This window comes from Monodelphis domestica, chromosome 5 (genome assembly GCF_027887165.1).
Source record: "Monodelphis domestica isolate mMonDom1 chromosome 5, mMonDom1.pri, whole genome shotgun sequence".
Taxonomy (NCBI): domain Eukaryota; kingdom Metazoa; phylum Chordata; class Mammalia; order Didelphimorphia; family Didelphidae; genus Monodelphis; species Monodelphis domestica.
The window spans coordinates 204,623,289-204,639,710 of record NC_077231.1 but is presented as its reverse complement, the minus strand read 5'-3'; the positions used below and the strand labels follow the sequence as shown (position 1 = coordinate 204,639,710).

General features: G+C 39.7%; 1 protein-coding gene across 3 annotated transcripts in view; it reads left to right on the top strand.

The window, feature by feature from the left end:
* PLXNA4 (plexin A4) overlaps positions 1 to 16,422 on the top strand; it is a 690,148-nt gene that overhangs the window by 520,912 nt on the left and 152,814 nt on the right. For all 3 annotated transcript variants that reach the window (XM_056799707.1, XM_056799709.1, XM_056799708.1), the window contains 4 exons: positions 4,088 to 4,211; positions 5,328 to 5,481; positions 8,232 to 8,331; positions 9,020 to 9,134. In XM_056799707.1, coding sequence (XP_056655685.1) covers positions 4,088 to 4,211; positions 5,328 to 5,481; positions 8,232 to 8,331; positions 9,020 to 9,134 — 493 coding nt within the window. The remainder of the gene's footprint in view (positions 1 to 4,087; positions 4,212 to 5,327; positions 5,482 to 8,231; positions 8,332 to 9,019; positions 9,135 to 16,422) is intronic.

Below are 16,422 nucleotides of genomic sequence, written 5' to 3'. Positions count from 1 at the left end.
AGAAAACTTAATCACCACCTCTCTCCTTCTCTCTCACCCCTTTCCTTTCTCCCTTCCTCTCCCTTCTAATTTTCCACTTGGCTGGGAATTCTCCAGCAGTGAAAGTTCAGACTTAGGGGAGGGCCAAGGGAGCTGCTTCATTAGAGAGGATAATCTCATTGGAACCACTGACTTGAATAATAACACCTTTAGTAGGGCCCAGGAGCCTGGTTTCCTAGAGGTTTTTATGCACCTTCGACTATGGGGCTAGGAAGAGCTGAAAAGCAGGGGAGACAGAGCAGTGAGCAGCAAGTAGAGGTATTATTGCATCTGTCTCTGGGGCCACAGAGGTATCTTTTCTCTGGTACCTGCTCTCTCAATTACTATTAGCTAGTGTAATGGGGGAGGGGTGTAGATTTGATGGGTATAGGATGTGTTCTTTCAGTCTCTCTGAGTCTTAGTTTCCCCTGCCTGGAGAATGGGTAGATTAATCTCCTGTTTTGCTCCCACCTGGCCTCCCAAAGTGGAGGAAACTACTTCAGAAAAACAGCTGGAGCTCCTGGAAAAGAAAATATTTTTTTAATTACCTCAGAATCATAAATTAACTCTTCCTACATTTTCTAGCTCTTGCTGGAGGGATTCAGCTATATTTTTTCTTGGTAAGCCAATGTGTGTAGTTCTTTGACAGACCCCTGAAGAGATCAGAAAGGATCCATTCTTCCCACCTTCATTATCACATCACCCTTAAGGTCAATTGTCTATAGTTCTCAACACTTCTGGCCTCCCCTTTTATAGGCTCCAGAGAGAGAATGGAAATGTCAGAACATGCCAGGACCTGACCTTAACTTGATATTCTTCTACCTGGGTAGCTTACTTCCTTGTGCTTCTCTTGGACTCCTAATAGGAAAGGAGAAAGGCTAGTCATACACTGCTAATTCCTCTCTTCCTCCTCCTTTCTCTCTGTCCCTGGGGTTCACCACCTTTCTGGATCCACAAAATGAAGAGAATTATAGCTAGTCCTTCTCTCCATCCTCTCTCCAGGCTGGGAGGAAAGGTAGGCTTTGTTCTGGATTCTGATTCAGAACTGAAGAAGGCAAGGAACCGACTAATGTTTGAGGCAATAGAAAAACATGCAAGGATGAATGAATAGATGAAAATGAAGGATGGATGAAAGAATAGATAGATGGATGAAAAAGCATGTAGTAGGTGCTTACTATATACAAAGCACTATGGTCAATGCTGGGGATATAAACAGAAAGACAAGACAGTCTCCTTTGTCAAGGAGCTCCCATTCTAACGGAGGACAAATAAAGCATGTAGGAGGATTGAGCTGCAAGTCAGATGAGCAGGTCTCAAGTCCTCAGGATACAGAATCAAAGCATAGAGAAATGCATCTTCTTTAATGTTATTTCCATTGATAAAAACCATTTCTATTTATTTTGTTGGTCCATTTTAATGTGTAGAGGACCTTAATGATGACAGAAACTTCCAAGAGAAGTTCATTGGATTCTTAGCTAGTTCATTCTGTGGAGGAGAAGTTGGACTAAGAAAGATTCTCTCCCGTGCCCCCCAACTCTCAACCTCTTTGGACACCACTGACCTACTAAAGAATGAGACACACGAAGAGAATGCCCATGGACCTCTTGTGAGAGAAAAGAAGAGGGTACCAGTGGTTTCTCTCTTTTGATCTGACATCCAATTTGCCTATTTGGGGTGATACAAGGTCTAGGAATGGTTCCATTTTCTCTCTTCATGATTTAATCAGAGATACTTTGCAGGTCAGTTTATCGCACTTGGAAATGGGAACTTCAAAGTTGGGGAGTCAGTGAATAATTTAAAGCCTTACCAGCTCTCCTGGGCTCACTGTTAATGGGCATAATAACACTATTAATAGCGACGTCAGCTGCAGACGCCCTGAAAAAGTCCATAATATTAGCTTAATGGCTAAAGGTAATGGAGTTCTCTGTACAGGAGCTGGCCTGTTAAATTAACTCCACAGACTTTTAGGCAGCCACTGTTGCCTCTATCAATCTGCTAGGCAATGTACTTGAGGTGTCAACGTTAAGATCCAACCTTTCATCTTCTGGGCAGGGAGGCCTAGGGAAGGCTTTGGTGTAACTTGGAAGATTCCTCCTTCAAAAAGCCACAGTGATCCTCAAAAGACTGCAAAACAGTTTCTGGGAGGAAAAGTAATTGGAACGATTTAGGCTAGGAAAGAGAAGCTATAAAAGCAGGTTTCAAGAGCAGAAAGGGCTAATACATGTAGGTCAGAGCTGAGGAAAATGGACTGCAATTGCAAAAGGGGGATTTGTCACCAACCTTCCAATCAAGAAACTTCAGAGTTATTTTTTTGTCTTCATTGTCCTTCATTCTACATATCCAGTTTGGTGTCCAGTGTTCTTGCTCCTTCCTTCATATCATATCCTAAATATGCCTATTCTCTTCTATTCTGTTAATGTCAATCTTGGTATCTACTTCTCCAGACTCCTTACCTCTTAGTAGACCTCCATGCTGAGGTCAGAGTTGCCTTCCGAAGTCTATGCATCAAGGGTAGCTAGATGGCTCAGTGGATTAAGAGCCAGACCTAGAGAAAGGACATTCAAGTCTGGTCTCACACTTTTCCTAACTGTGTGACCCTGACCAAGTCACTTAACTCTCATTTCCTGGTCATGACTGCTCTTTGACTTTGAAACCAATACACAGTATTGACTTTAAGATGGAAGGTAAGAGTTAAAAAAAATTAGTCTGTGTATCCTATTTCTCAGGTATTTTATATAGAGAATTCCTGAACCACCATAGATTAGGGCTAACATCCTCACCATCTATTTCAAGACCCTTTCCAGTTTGGTGTGGATTTTAAAGTGGTGTAGTGAAAAATACAAGTAAGTAAGTAAGTTGAGCAATTGCAGTCAGAAGTCCTGTATTCAAATCCCAGCCCTTTTACTACCTCGGTGACTTTGATTTAACATTTCTTCACCTCAGTTTCCCCATCAACAAAATGAGAATCTTGGATCAGTTGATCTCTACAGTCCTTTAAAAAGCTAAACTTTGTAATCATGCTCATGACCTTGTCCTATTCTGTCCTTTCTTTCATTCTAGGAAGATGCATTCATTCCATTCTCCCACCAGAGACCCTAGAATATGATTCTAAAGTCACACTTTCTCCTGGGTCACACCCTATGCCTGAAAGTTACACCTCTCCTCATAAATAACTTTGGAAACCTTACGTCTTCGTAAAAGCTTTCCCTACTTAGTTAAAAAGGAACCGATTATTCCACCCCATACCAGTTCTTCTTATACAGCTCCAAGGATTTTTCTCAGCATGCATTATTCGGTTGTTTATACTTACTGAAAATACTGCAGAAGCCCATTTAAATGTTTGGATTTATTTTTGGTGTGACAGGATGATATAGTGGGGAAAATGCTAGATGGAATCAGAAGACCTAAGCTCTTATGCTGACTATTCTTTCACATTAAGAATGAGCTTATTGAATAAGGGGTTCTAGGTAGCTGTTTCCTCATCTGTAAAATGGGTAAAATAATACACTATTGATCTCAAAAGTCTGTCACATGAATGTAATTAGCATATGGAAAGGGCTTCATAAGCAAAAAAACTATTTAAACGTAAGCTTATGTAATCATTTGTATATTTAAGATCAAACTGCTTCCTACCTAAAATCCAGTAAGTCCCTGGTCATATTAGCTTAATATAATGCAGACTCTAAAATGGTGAGAGCCTTGTTTATAGCAACAACATAATAAATAGCTCCCCTATGTATTATTTATTCATTTGTGCAATGCTCATTCATTCTTCTGTAGAGCCTTAATATAACTTCATCACCAGTATCCGTCTCGGAGGGATGGGTCCTCATCTGTTTAACTTGCATTGGACAATACCTAGTACACTACGACACACAGATGGTCATCACACATAGATTTTAGAGAGTGCTATAATTATGTTATAAACACCACATAGATTTTAATTTATCTTCACACTTCAATAGTCCCCACTTGTCATACCCTCTGAAAGGCCCCAATCTACCCAGAAATTTGGATTCCTTTCCTTCTGTCAGATTAAGTTACATGCTGTTTTTGTGTCTCTCCCCAGGTGTACCAGGAAGGAGCGGTGTGAGAGATCCAGGGAGCCTCGACGGTTTGCCTCAGAGATGAAGCAGTGTGTCCGTTTAACTGTACATCCTAACAACATTTCTGTCTCACAGTACAATGTGCTGGTAAGAATGAGCCAAGGAACTTGGAGTAGGGAATCTGGAGAGTTTTTCTCAAGATCTCCATCTTTGAAGAATATTGGCTTCCAAAAGACTTAACTCTCAATATGCCTATCATGCAACAAGAATGGCTCTTAGTCAAACTTGGTATCTTCCCTAGTGTATAGAACAGTGCTTCACTAACAGCGTGTTTTTAGTAAACCTTTGTTGACCAACTGAATGAATTAATAGAGGGAGTATTTTCTGGAGTATGGTTTGCCATGTTGGTGAAGATGTGGCACATATACCCTAGCAGCACAGAGGGGGCTACTCCACTCCCTCTCTCCAATGCATCTGAGGACATTTTTGCATGCCCCAGCCCTCTGTCCAGCAGACCAATGTAAGAACATCCTTAATGTATGATGTATGTGTGTATAATGTAAGAACATTCAGGTGGCTCACAAACAGCTTGAATGTGCAGTTTGGGCATGCAATCTCTAAAAGGTTTGACAAAGCTGGTTTAGAGTCTTCAGGGACCAATGGAGAACATAAAGAATGAATGCCCATGTAACAGGATGGGAGCCATCATAATTCCCCTTAGAGTTAGGAAAATAGTCTCCTATTTAGGGGATATACTAAATAAGGGATGAAGGAGAAAGTGGGGGTTCAAAGGAAGTAAATGGCAGTCAATACCTAACCCCTTCATTCATTTTTTTCCTGAGAACAGAGTCCTCAGGCTTAGTCACTGAGGTTCTAATTCCTAAGAGCTAAGTCCCATTCTATGGATTTCAGGTTCTTAACACAATTTTCTCTTTTTTCCATCCCTTTTTGACCACTTTCCTTCCTATATTCCTTGTTGTTCTTTTCCCCCCCCTCTGTCGGTTTGTTTCCATCTCCTTTCTTCTTTTCTTTTTCTCTTCTATTCCACTCTCTTATCTTTTCCTTCTTCGTTTTATCCATTTTTGTCATTTCCTGCCTCTTTTTCTCCTGTTTTCCACTTTCATTTTTCCCTCTTCTATTCTCTTATTTCTCTACCCATTTTCTATATTCTTCCCACCTTCCCCTTTATCTTTTTACCTTTTTTCTTTTTGTAATTTTCTTTTCCTCTCTTCTTATCTTTTACCATTCCCTCTAAATTCACAGCTGGTCTTAGAGACCTATAATGTACCAGAACTTTCAGCTGGTGTCAATTGTACTTTTGAAGATCTTTCTGAGATGGATGGTCTAGTGGTGGGCAACCAGATCCAGTGTTATTCCCCTGCAGCTAAGGAAGTGCCTCGTATCATCACTGAGAATGGTGAGTGGCCTCAAATAGCAATTCCATCTATATTCATTGCCCTTTCCCAGGAAGCTCTGGTAAGAGACCCTGGTGGATTTCTATGCCCCCCACCCCCACAAAGCAAATAGAGCCTAAGGAGATGGATATGGTAAGAGATAGTAAGGTGTCCTATCACTTAGTGAATCTGAGCCTGGGAATCTCTCCATATTTCATCTCTCTCTCTCTCTCTCTCTTTTTTTTTTCTTTTTGCAGCCAACACTAGGACTTGGGGCAAAGTAAAGATTCTCTTACTCCATAAAGTTATGAGTTGAAAGCAGTTAGTGAAACTACTTTAGGATATAGTGTGGAATGGATTTAGGGAATAGTCAAATCAGAACCTAGAAAAATCATGGAAAAGGGCAGTCTGAATATAGGCTAAGACTTTGAGGCTTGGTATTGGCATCAGTCTTCTCTGTCTTCTCACTGTACCACAGGGAATTTTTTTCTAGGACTACCCTTTATCTCATCTCCCTTCCAGAACTACGCCACCCCTTGTTATCAACCAGCAGTGCAAGGGACAGAAAGTGGAAAGAGATTAGAAAAAGAGTACCTCTTAAAGTCTGCAATGGACAGAACTGTCCTAGGCAAATTAATTCCACGTTGTCCCTCCCATTTAGGGTTGTCAAGTTTGCTTTATGCTGATTGATTAATGAGGCTCTCAGGGAAGGAGGAAATTCTGAGATTGAGGGGGTGTGGAGGGCCCATGGGTCATCTCTGTGAATTAAACATGGGTTCTATCTCTGGCAATGGTACCAGCTCATGATTTCCTATGAATCCTGTTCCAGAAAGAACCCTCAGCCAGGAGACATTGGAAGGGATGGTGGTAAAGGATCTATATTTATATATAAGTACAGTGTGTGTACATGTCTATGAATTCAGTATGTGTAAAAAAACCTTTTTACTGCTTATAATAGAGTTTACCCCCTAAAGTTCTATTTTAATGCCTCATCAGGAGCCAATATTCTCAAAGGCTATGGGTATAAAACGTACTTTACACTGTGGTACAACATAAAGAACATTGGCTCTCTAGAGAGGATCTGGGTTCAAATTTCCTTTCTGATGCTTATTACCTGTGTGACATTGAGCAAATCTTTTAACCTCCCTAGATGTCAATTTAATCATTTATCAGATGAGAAATGGACTAGATAACCTCTTAGATACCCTCTAGCTTTAGACTTATAATTCTATAAACCCACCAAGCCCCAAAATATTATGATCATAAATTTAGAGAGAATGGTTCCAGAAAACTTTGTGTATGGGGTAAGGGATAGATTGTCTCTCTGTCATCCGAGGATCTGCCTAACTAAGTTTAGATAGTCTCATTAGGATTGTGAGAATTTATTTTTCATATACTATATTAATTAATTTTTATTTAAGGGTCATAGATTACTGAAAAATTTTATGTATTCTTGTCTCTGGAGACTCTACTTTTTCTATTTTCATTGTCCTTAGCAATCCCAATGAATGTCTTCCTTTTAGCAAGGCATTTTAACAAAATTTGATTCATAGAAAAGTGAGACAAGAATTCTCTGTCTGCCTATATGATCTTCATCACATGGGGATGAGAAAGGGTGGATAGTTTTATGGACCATCTCCAAAGCAGCTATTTAACAATTCAAGATGTCTTAAGATGTTCAAAAGAGGAGCTGAACAATGAACTCCCTAAAATGTATATAGATACCTATCTGAGCCAGGAGGGAGGGAGTCTTTTGGTTGTTAAAAGAAACAATTGATCACATTAGGTTATCTTGAGCAGTCAATTAATATATTATTTTAAAATTAAGAAATGCTGCCTCTCGAGAATTTCAGTCACCACAGGATAGATGGTAATGATGGTATTTTGTGTTTGTTTTGTTTAGTCAGAGCCACTCTCAAAGACCATATATGCTTAGATTACAAAAAAGGGGTCATCAATCTCTTTTGTGAAATGGACTCCCACTTTGGCAGTCCGAGGAAGCCTTTGGAACCCTTCTCAGAGTAATATCTTGTAAATAATTGATGGAGCTGCTAAATATCAGTTAGGAGTTAATGAAAATAAAGATGTATTTTTTTCCTATCCAGTTCATGTACCCCTTGAAATCTATCTACGGATCCATTGAGGGCCCGTGGACTGCAGATTGAGAATCTTTGTTACAGAGGATTAAGGATCTGCTTTAGTGAAGGCAGTGACCATACTGACAAACTACAGATTCTTGACATTTTGAAGTTGGTCATGGTTATCTTCTGGCTCAAATCCATGTCAAAATGAATTAGAAAAATCCTTATATCTGTGTGTGTATATGTGTGTGTGTGTGTGTGTGTGTGTGTGTGTGTGTAGTAAAATGGACAAGACTCTGTGTAGATCTGTGACTGTGTACATGTCTACTATGTTATCATATGGACATAGATACATTTGTGTGCTTTTGAGACTGTCTTTCTTTGTACATGGGGGAGAAACAAGAAATTTAGGGCATCTAGAATCAAAGAAATTATTACATAAAAATAACATTTTTGAAACTCTCTTTGGGAAGAGCTTACTTCTGGAATGAATGAGAGAATCTGGGTTATATAGATGGCCCAATAGTAGTCAGATCCTTATGGGGCATTTTCCTTGGAAGAGACCCCACTTCTATTCATGTGAGTGAAATCAAACTTCAGAATAAACCTGCATTTCTTACCAGGATTGATTGAAAAGACTTAAATGGCCCTAGCTTTCATGTCTTACTCTTGGCTGAATCTTCCCTTCACAGGGGACCACCATATTGTCCAGCTACAGCTCAAGTCTAAGGAGACAGGCATGACCTTTGCCAGCACCAGTTTTGTCTTCTACAACTGCAGTGTACACAATTCGTAAGTCAATCCCAAACACTTCCCATCCTGCTTCATTTTCTTTCCCTTTGGTGGTGGGGAGGTGAAGAAGGAGGAATACCAGCCATAAAGATCCAGTCCTAGTTGTGGGATAAGATCAAATTAGAGAAGTCTCCTCTGGTACTAAACGAGTTTAGGGAGATTCCCATCAACCTGCTTCTACTAACCCTGTGGGGATCATGGAAAATGAGAAGTTGTTGAGTGAGAATCTCTAAGATGCTGGATCATAGGAAATTAGAGCTTGTTTAGTATCATCCTCCCAACTCATTCCTCAGAAACATCTGTAGGAGGCATCTAGGATCAGTGGAAAGAGCACCAGATTTGGCATGCAAGGAAAAGGATTCAAATCTCTACTCTATTATTGACTATGTGACCATGGGCAAGTTATTTTACCTCTATGGGGAAAAGGTTCCTCTCCCATAAGATGAAAGAGTTAGACTTGATGCCTTTAAATGTTCCTTCCAGGTATAAACCCAATGATAATTCTAAGAGTCCAATAGTAATTAGGTGATCAAGCTAGTAAAGAGTTTTCTGTTCTTATAAACTTCCAAATTAATAGCATTAGACATCATCCATTAGAACCCAGAGAATGTAAAAAACTTTCTTTTGGCCTTAGAGAGTCCTTCTGATATATGCCTCCTCTTCTTTTCTCTTTCTTGTCTGTGTCCAGGTGCCTGTCCTGTGTGGAGAGCCCCTACCGCTGCCATTGGTGCAAATACCGCCATGTCTGTACTCATGATCCCCAGACCTGCTCCTTCCAGGAGGGTCGAGTGAAGCTTCCTGAGGTAGGGCACTTTTGGGCACAACTGTGAGTTGTGTTTCATAGGGTAAACATGGGGCAAGCAAAGCAAGTTCTTCAGAGCTTTCCATCAATCTCCAATAAGTTCCAAGATAGTGATGTCCCATGATATGGTGCAGAGGAATCAAAAGATGGTGTCATGTCCCTGAAGCTATCTTGGTTCTACCTCCTGTTTGGGGAGGTTCACTTACAGACAAATTCTATTCTGCCTTAGAACAAACCTGGTAGACTGAGTCTTCCCTCTATGATCACCCTGAGGTACCAGGTAGACTACAGAGCCACTCCAGAGAAATCTTTGTGATCTATACAAAGTTCTGGGGAATACAAGCAGTATCAAGGTACAATTATGAAGGTATTTATTCAACACAGGTTATAATTTAAGCCTGAGGTACCAAGAGATAAATTTGGAATTGAAGAGAATGACAGTGGGCCTGGGGGTTGCTCTCCCCATCATTATTCAGCAACCACCTTAGCTCCCTTTTTTAGGTTGCCATGAAACACAGAGATTACAATCAGAGATAGCAGGAAGCAAAAAGAAAAGACAGGTGCCACACATACAAGCCAGGGCTTGTTCTCGACCTTCTCTAATGACCCCATCAGGCCTGTGCTCAATTGGAGGGGAGATTCAGCCTCCCAGGATAGTGAGAGCACTGGAGCACCTGGAATGGCTACCCTGGACTTGACCCAGTCTGGACTTAAACTTCCATAAGATAAAAGTCAAGCCAAGCTATTTTCTAAAGAATAGAGAGTGCAACACTACCATTCTGGCAAATATCTCTACTTGCTATAATTTGTCCTTTATGTTATTCATTCATCCAACAATCAATAGCACTGTACTAAGCACTTTTGATACAAAGATAAAAATATTTCCCTGACTTCAAGGAGCTTATATTCTCCTTTAAGGGGGGGGGGAATACATGAACATGGGGAAGTAGATGACTGTCTTGGTAGTGCTGACATCTGAAGCATGGCCAAAGACAATAGTATGCTAATAGTGGATGCCTTTAGTAGTGGATAGTGGATGTCTGTGGATTTAGTTTAGTGCAAAAATTTTCCAGCCTCCTCCTCCTCTTCTTCAGACAACTCTCTTGATCCTTCCCTTGGGAGGGCAGCAGCAGAGTGGCAGACTTGAAGTTAGAGGCTAAATCCTACCAACCCCTTCATTGGGCTTGTGGCAGAAAAGCCACTGGAGGCAGAAGCAAGGAGGTGTGGGTGCTATGGTAGTGACAGCCTCTCACACTGGTGCCCTTGTGCTGCCACCTCTTGAAAGTTTCCACAGTGGTTAGACTTCCACATCCCCAAGCTTTCAGGGCTTCTCCCCAACAAGCCCAAAGGATAGGAATTGCTGATCCTGTGATCTCAGGGGCAGGACAAAAATCCCCTAGAGCTGAATGGGACAAGGAGTGGCTGGGAGATTTCTGCCCCATACCAACAGGAATTGATCTGTACTAGAATCCTCATCTCAAGAAGATTGGTTGGGACATGTCTACATGCTTATAATGCAAGGTAGGGAGTGGTTGGGGTAAAAGCGAGAGCCAAACAATTGTCTCTAAGGAAAATTGGAGAAGGAAACAACCACTTTTATCTGGTTGGGGTCAGAGTCAGGCAAAGTCATGGCTCTCTGGAGGAGGGGGCATTTCAAAGATGAAAAGAAACTACTTTATAGTTATAGGGGCTTCCTAGAACACTCAGCACCTTTCCCCTTCTCACGTCTCATGTGCACACAATAATGTTCTTCTGTCGGGAATCTGGCCCAAGAAGTGTCCACTCTCCATCCCCATCTCCCCCAATGCATAAACACAAAACACATTCAGCTCTCTTGATTTCTCGTTTTTTCTTCTACAGTTTTTAAGTATGTCTGTGTTTAAAAAAAGGTGGGGCAGGAGAAAATTAATGAAGAAATATGTGTGTACACATTTATTTATTTTCCCCTTGTGTATGTATTTATACTCTATATAAAGAGACTATATATGTAGGTACACACACAGAGATAAATAGGTAGAGGTATGCATGCCTAATCTGTGTGTGTTTTTACTTATATGGACTATTAGATAAAACGTAAATAGAAAGGAAAGAATGTGATAGAAGACAAGAAGAAACTGAAACAGAGAAGGAAAAAAAAGAGGGTGAAGATAGTGTAGCCATTTTTAAGATTTGCTATTTTCCTCCCACCATAATTTTTTTTTCCCAACAGATTTCCCAAAATGATCTTTGGCTTTTCAATGCTAGTATTTAAAAGTTCTGTACATTGTTTAATGTTTAGACCATAAATTCTTTCAAGATAATAACACTGAATATAATTAAATCAAATCTAATAATCTTAGATTTAGTGCTGAAAGAGACCTTAAAACTCACATAGGTGGACTCTCACTTTATGGAAAAAGAAACTAAAGTTAGGGGGTGAAATGAGTTGCTGACAGTCACAAATATGAAGAAGTGGAACAGAAATTTGATAGGGAGGGCTAGGACCCAGGGCTCTGTCTTTGACTAAAGAAATGTGAAGTTTTCAAGCCATTTTACAAATGGGAGGCAGTATTATTCTTATTTATTTATTATAGTGATCTGTGAAACTCAGAGCATCTGGTAAAGTACTTTGCCCAGTATGGATGTTTATGAGAAATATAAAAATAGCATACAGAAAACAAGTCATTTTTGATTAATCTCAGCTGAATTCACTATATGAGACAGTATGGTGATATTCCAAAAACAGTCCTGGTATCCAAGACCATAAACAAAGCTAGATCCCCTTACTCTACTTCCCAGGCACAATTCAGATTTTTCTTTCTTGTCCAGGGCATGTAGCCAGGCCCATAGTCACAAACCCTGAGCAAGGCATACCACTAACCCTAAGGATGACAGCCCTGTCCTGATGCTAGGTGAAAAGGGGCCTCTTGGGAGAGAGGAGGAGACAGTTAACATCCAAGGAAGTCAACTAGGGTGAAGCATATACACTTTTTGCCTCAGAACGTGTTATACTCCCAGGGCATCTGTAAGAGCTTACTGTGGCCAGGCAGTAGTGAAATCAGACTGCTTGTTCCTTTGCCTGTAGGGGCAGGGGAGTGATGGATGCTCCAGTTTTAAATGTAAAGCCCATCAGGCTTTACTAAGACAAAGAATTGGAGCATCTAACATCAAAGCATCAACGTCAAATGTCGCTTTGATAACGTCAAAGAACGTAGGGAATGTCAAGGGATAATTGGTGGTACTCATTCATTCAACATCAAAATAATTATTGAATGCCTGTTATTAATAGGTGGCATTTACATCATCAAACAATATTGGTTGAGGTCCTTTTAATAATCATTTGCATTCATACAGAATTTTAGAGTTCCCCAAACACTTATTTCATAGTGAAAATTCAAGGTAAATAAGGAAAGTTTGGTTGTTCCTGTTTTATAGATGAGAAAACTGAGGTTCAAAGAATGGAAGGGATTTGTAAGGTCACATGGTTATAAATGGGGAAAATCTGGGGTGTGAATTCCATTCTCCTAACTTAATTCCAGAACTCTTTCAATTACAATCCATTTTTCTATCTGTGGCACCATGCTAGGAGCCCAGGAAGACACAAAATAGATGATACAGTCCTTTGATCTCAAGTTCTAAAATATCAGAGGAGATAAAAGATACATATAACTAACTACAGGGCAATATGTGGCAAGTGCCAAAAAATGGGATATAACCAGCATTCCAGGAATTCAGAGCTGAATAATTATTTCTACCTTTCCACCTAGGTCTTGAATAAAAAGTAAGAGATTTTAATAGATAGAAATGGAGGACATGTTATGTAGGGAGAGAAGGAGTAATAATCAGATGAGTAGAGAGGGAACCATTTTAGAAAGAAGGAACAGCATGAGTGAAAATATGGAGGCTGGAGAAGGCAAGGTTTTTTAAGAGAATGGTAACCAGTTCATTTTGTCTATAGGAACACAGCAGTATGAACCATTAACCATTGTTTCCCTTTGCACCCAAACCTACTGAAATCAAATATAATGGGAAATTGACTACTTCACTGCCTAATTTTCAATAGTTATTCTGAATATCCTGGGGGCTAGAATATCAAATGTAGAGGTCAGTTATGGAAATAAAGATTAGAAAATTCAGCATTTTTTTCAAGGTGATCCCATTCAGAAAGGGAAGGAGGAAAAAATTATTTTCATTCAAAAACACTATATATGTGGGAGTAGGAATGAGGGTAGGAGTAAGTGGGAGGACTATAGAGGGTTAAATATGAATTTGTATATGGAAAAGCCTATTCTCAGATTCCACTGGAGACAAATTTAGAGGAAGATGAATTTAAACTCTTCTAGGAAAGTTCAGATTGGATACTATATTAGACTTCTTGACTGCTAGGTAGGTATTTCAAATGAGAATGGTTAACAAGAGGTCATTGAATCTCTTCTAGTTCATTGACTAATGTCTTTCAAGAATTCAAGAAATTCAAGAATTTCAAGAAAATCCTAAGAGTGGCTGGAGGATGAGCTAACTGTCCTGTGAAGTTTCCCTCCAATCTTTAGGCTCCAGACATGAGTACTTGACTAGACTTTGAAGCTGCTTAGTTCCCCCAAAAGAAAACACATCGATGAGAGCAGAGGTGAAGAGACATTCAGAAACAGATCATAGTCTTAGAAGACTCTGCCTAGAAAAATGTATTGTATATGGATGAGAATATAGAAATAATAGAATAAGGGGAGATAGCAAATGGAAAGGATGGCAAAGAAAATAATTGAGCTCTAGACAAAATTTCAGAGACCCTCCAAGCATTTAAATATCTTGAGATTTTCATCTCTACTTTTTTCTGCCTTGTTTTCTCCTCTTCCCTAGTTTTGTGGATTTGTTTTTTTTAAAACAGGGGAAAATAAATACGTATATATATATATATATATACATATATATATATATATCTTCATCTGTATACATATTTACCAATATATCAATACACATTTAATTAGTGTCTACTATGTATCAGGCACTGTGCTAAGTGTCTATTTGCATTTATGTGAGTATGTACATATACATACATACCTTACACATATATACAGATGTAGATTTGGGAAGAGTTATCAGAGACTGTGCAGGCCAATGCCCTCATTTTACAAATGAGGCAATTAAGGCCCAGAGAAATGAAATGGATTGCCCAAGGATTTGAACCCAGGTCCTCTTCCTCAAATCAGTGTACCACACTCTCTAGCTGACTGCCTCTTTGTAAGTAATTTAACTCATTAAAATGTGTCTTTGTTTCCTCACCTGCAAAATGGGAATATCACTCGTACTCCCTGCTGGGAAAAGATGTCAATAGTGTTTTGTAAGTGTTGAAATGCTCTTAGAAGTGTGCCAAAGTCTTAGTGCATGTAATGCACTAAGACTTTGGGGATAAGTAACTCAAAAAGCATATGTTTATTTTTTTTTGAAAGGCAGAAGTATTTTTCCAATAATATTATGCACTGTTATTTTGAATAAGTATACAACATTTATTTATATTAAATTTCTTTTTCTTAATTTTGAGTTCCAAATTCTCTCTCTTCTACCAACCCCTACCCCATCCATTGATCAGTCAAACAGTATATGTGAAGTCTTGAAAAATATAACCCCATATTTTCCATGTTGCAAAAGGTGGGGAAAAAGGAAGAAAAATAAAGTAAATGAAAAAAGTATGCTTCATTCTGCACTCATACCAGAATTTGAATGCTGGCACTGCCACTTTCTACCATTATGACCTTGAACAAGTTCCTTCATCTCTCCAGGCCTCAGTTTCCTCATCTTTAAAATGAGGAAATTGTACTATATTATATGATCACTACCATCCCTTCCAGCACTTAGTGTGTGCTCTTTTGATCCCTTGAGTCATCAGTGTGGTCAGTGGGTGTCTTCAAGTGTACCTGAGTTGGTCTAGGATTGTGGCAAATGGGCCTCCCCCCCCAAAAAAAAAGAAGTAAATAATGATGATACTGTATTCCAGATCCAGCTCATAGTCACCCATCTGAATTGTTCTGGCTGAGCTTACTGCTGATTTCCCAGCCCCAGGAGAGGGTGATCTCTGGGCATGGGGCATCTATAACATTCTGGGCAGAGGCCAGACCAACTCTCTTAGACATCAGAGGAGGCTCGTGGCTCAGCTATTTCTTGGATCATCCAGGGGGTTTAATTTCCTTCTAATTCAAAGGTGAGGAGATCCAGACAGGGGGCTTTTGTTAGCCCTAAATGTTGCCGCCAGGTGTTCTTTCATCTGGACTGCACCATCTCGCATCCCCTGCAAGGTTTTCATCTTTGTGTCTTCTACTTTCAACACTGGCTTTGTTGACAGTCACAAGAGACGTTAAATTACCTCTTTTTTCCCTCTGCACAAAGAACTCATTCAGGTGGAGTTATTGGTCCAGAACAGAGGACTGCTTGATCATTGTTGTTGCCATATTAATGATAATTATCCCGAGATAATTATGCTTATTATAAATAGAATGCCCAATAACATATGCTGGTTATAGTAACTATATTCCACATTACAAGTGATTTTATTATGACTGATGATGAAATTGTAGTTAGAAGTAATTTGACTTCAGTGTCAGAAGCTCTGAAGCAGAAGACAGTGGATAAAGTCAGACCGGATGCCTTACTCAGGGGTCTCCCAATCTAGGTTGGCCAAATAGCCAGAAAGGTCACACTTGTGAGAAAGAGACAGAGGACAGAGGAAGAGGACCAGGGGTGACAAGCCAAGGTCAAGATATCCTTCTCCCCCTTTTATCAATGTGGGAAATCTGGACTCAGTGCAAAAAGCCAAAATATGAATAACCTTCTTCCTTTGGGAAGAAGTGAGGTATATTGGGATACATGCTAAACCTAGAACTCTGATGCTGACATCAACAATCTGTGTGTTTGTGGAGCATGGCCCAGTAGGGACAAGCCAAGATCAAGATATCTCTCTCCCATTTTTATCAGTGAAAGAAATCCAGATTTAGTGTAAAAGGCAGAAATATGAATAGTCTTCCTCCTTTGAGAAGAATCATGGTATAATGGGAAACATGCTAAACCTAGAACCTGAACTCTGACATTGCCTAGCTATGTAATCAAGGGTAAGTCATTGAATCTCTTGGACTTTCTATATCTTCATCTGTAAAATGAGCATGACAGTTACACTACCAACCTCATGCTTCTTTGTTAGAAAGATGTTTTTGTACCCTTCAATGCACTATAGAAATGTAAGTTGCTACTATTATTGTGATTATTATAGCTCTCAGTAAGATTCTCTCTTTGGGCCAGGTGGCGTTCCCCTTCTTTGGCCC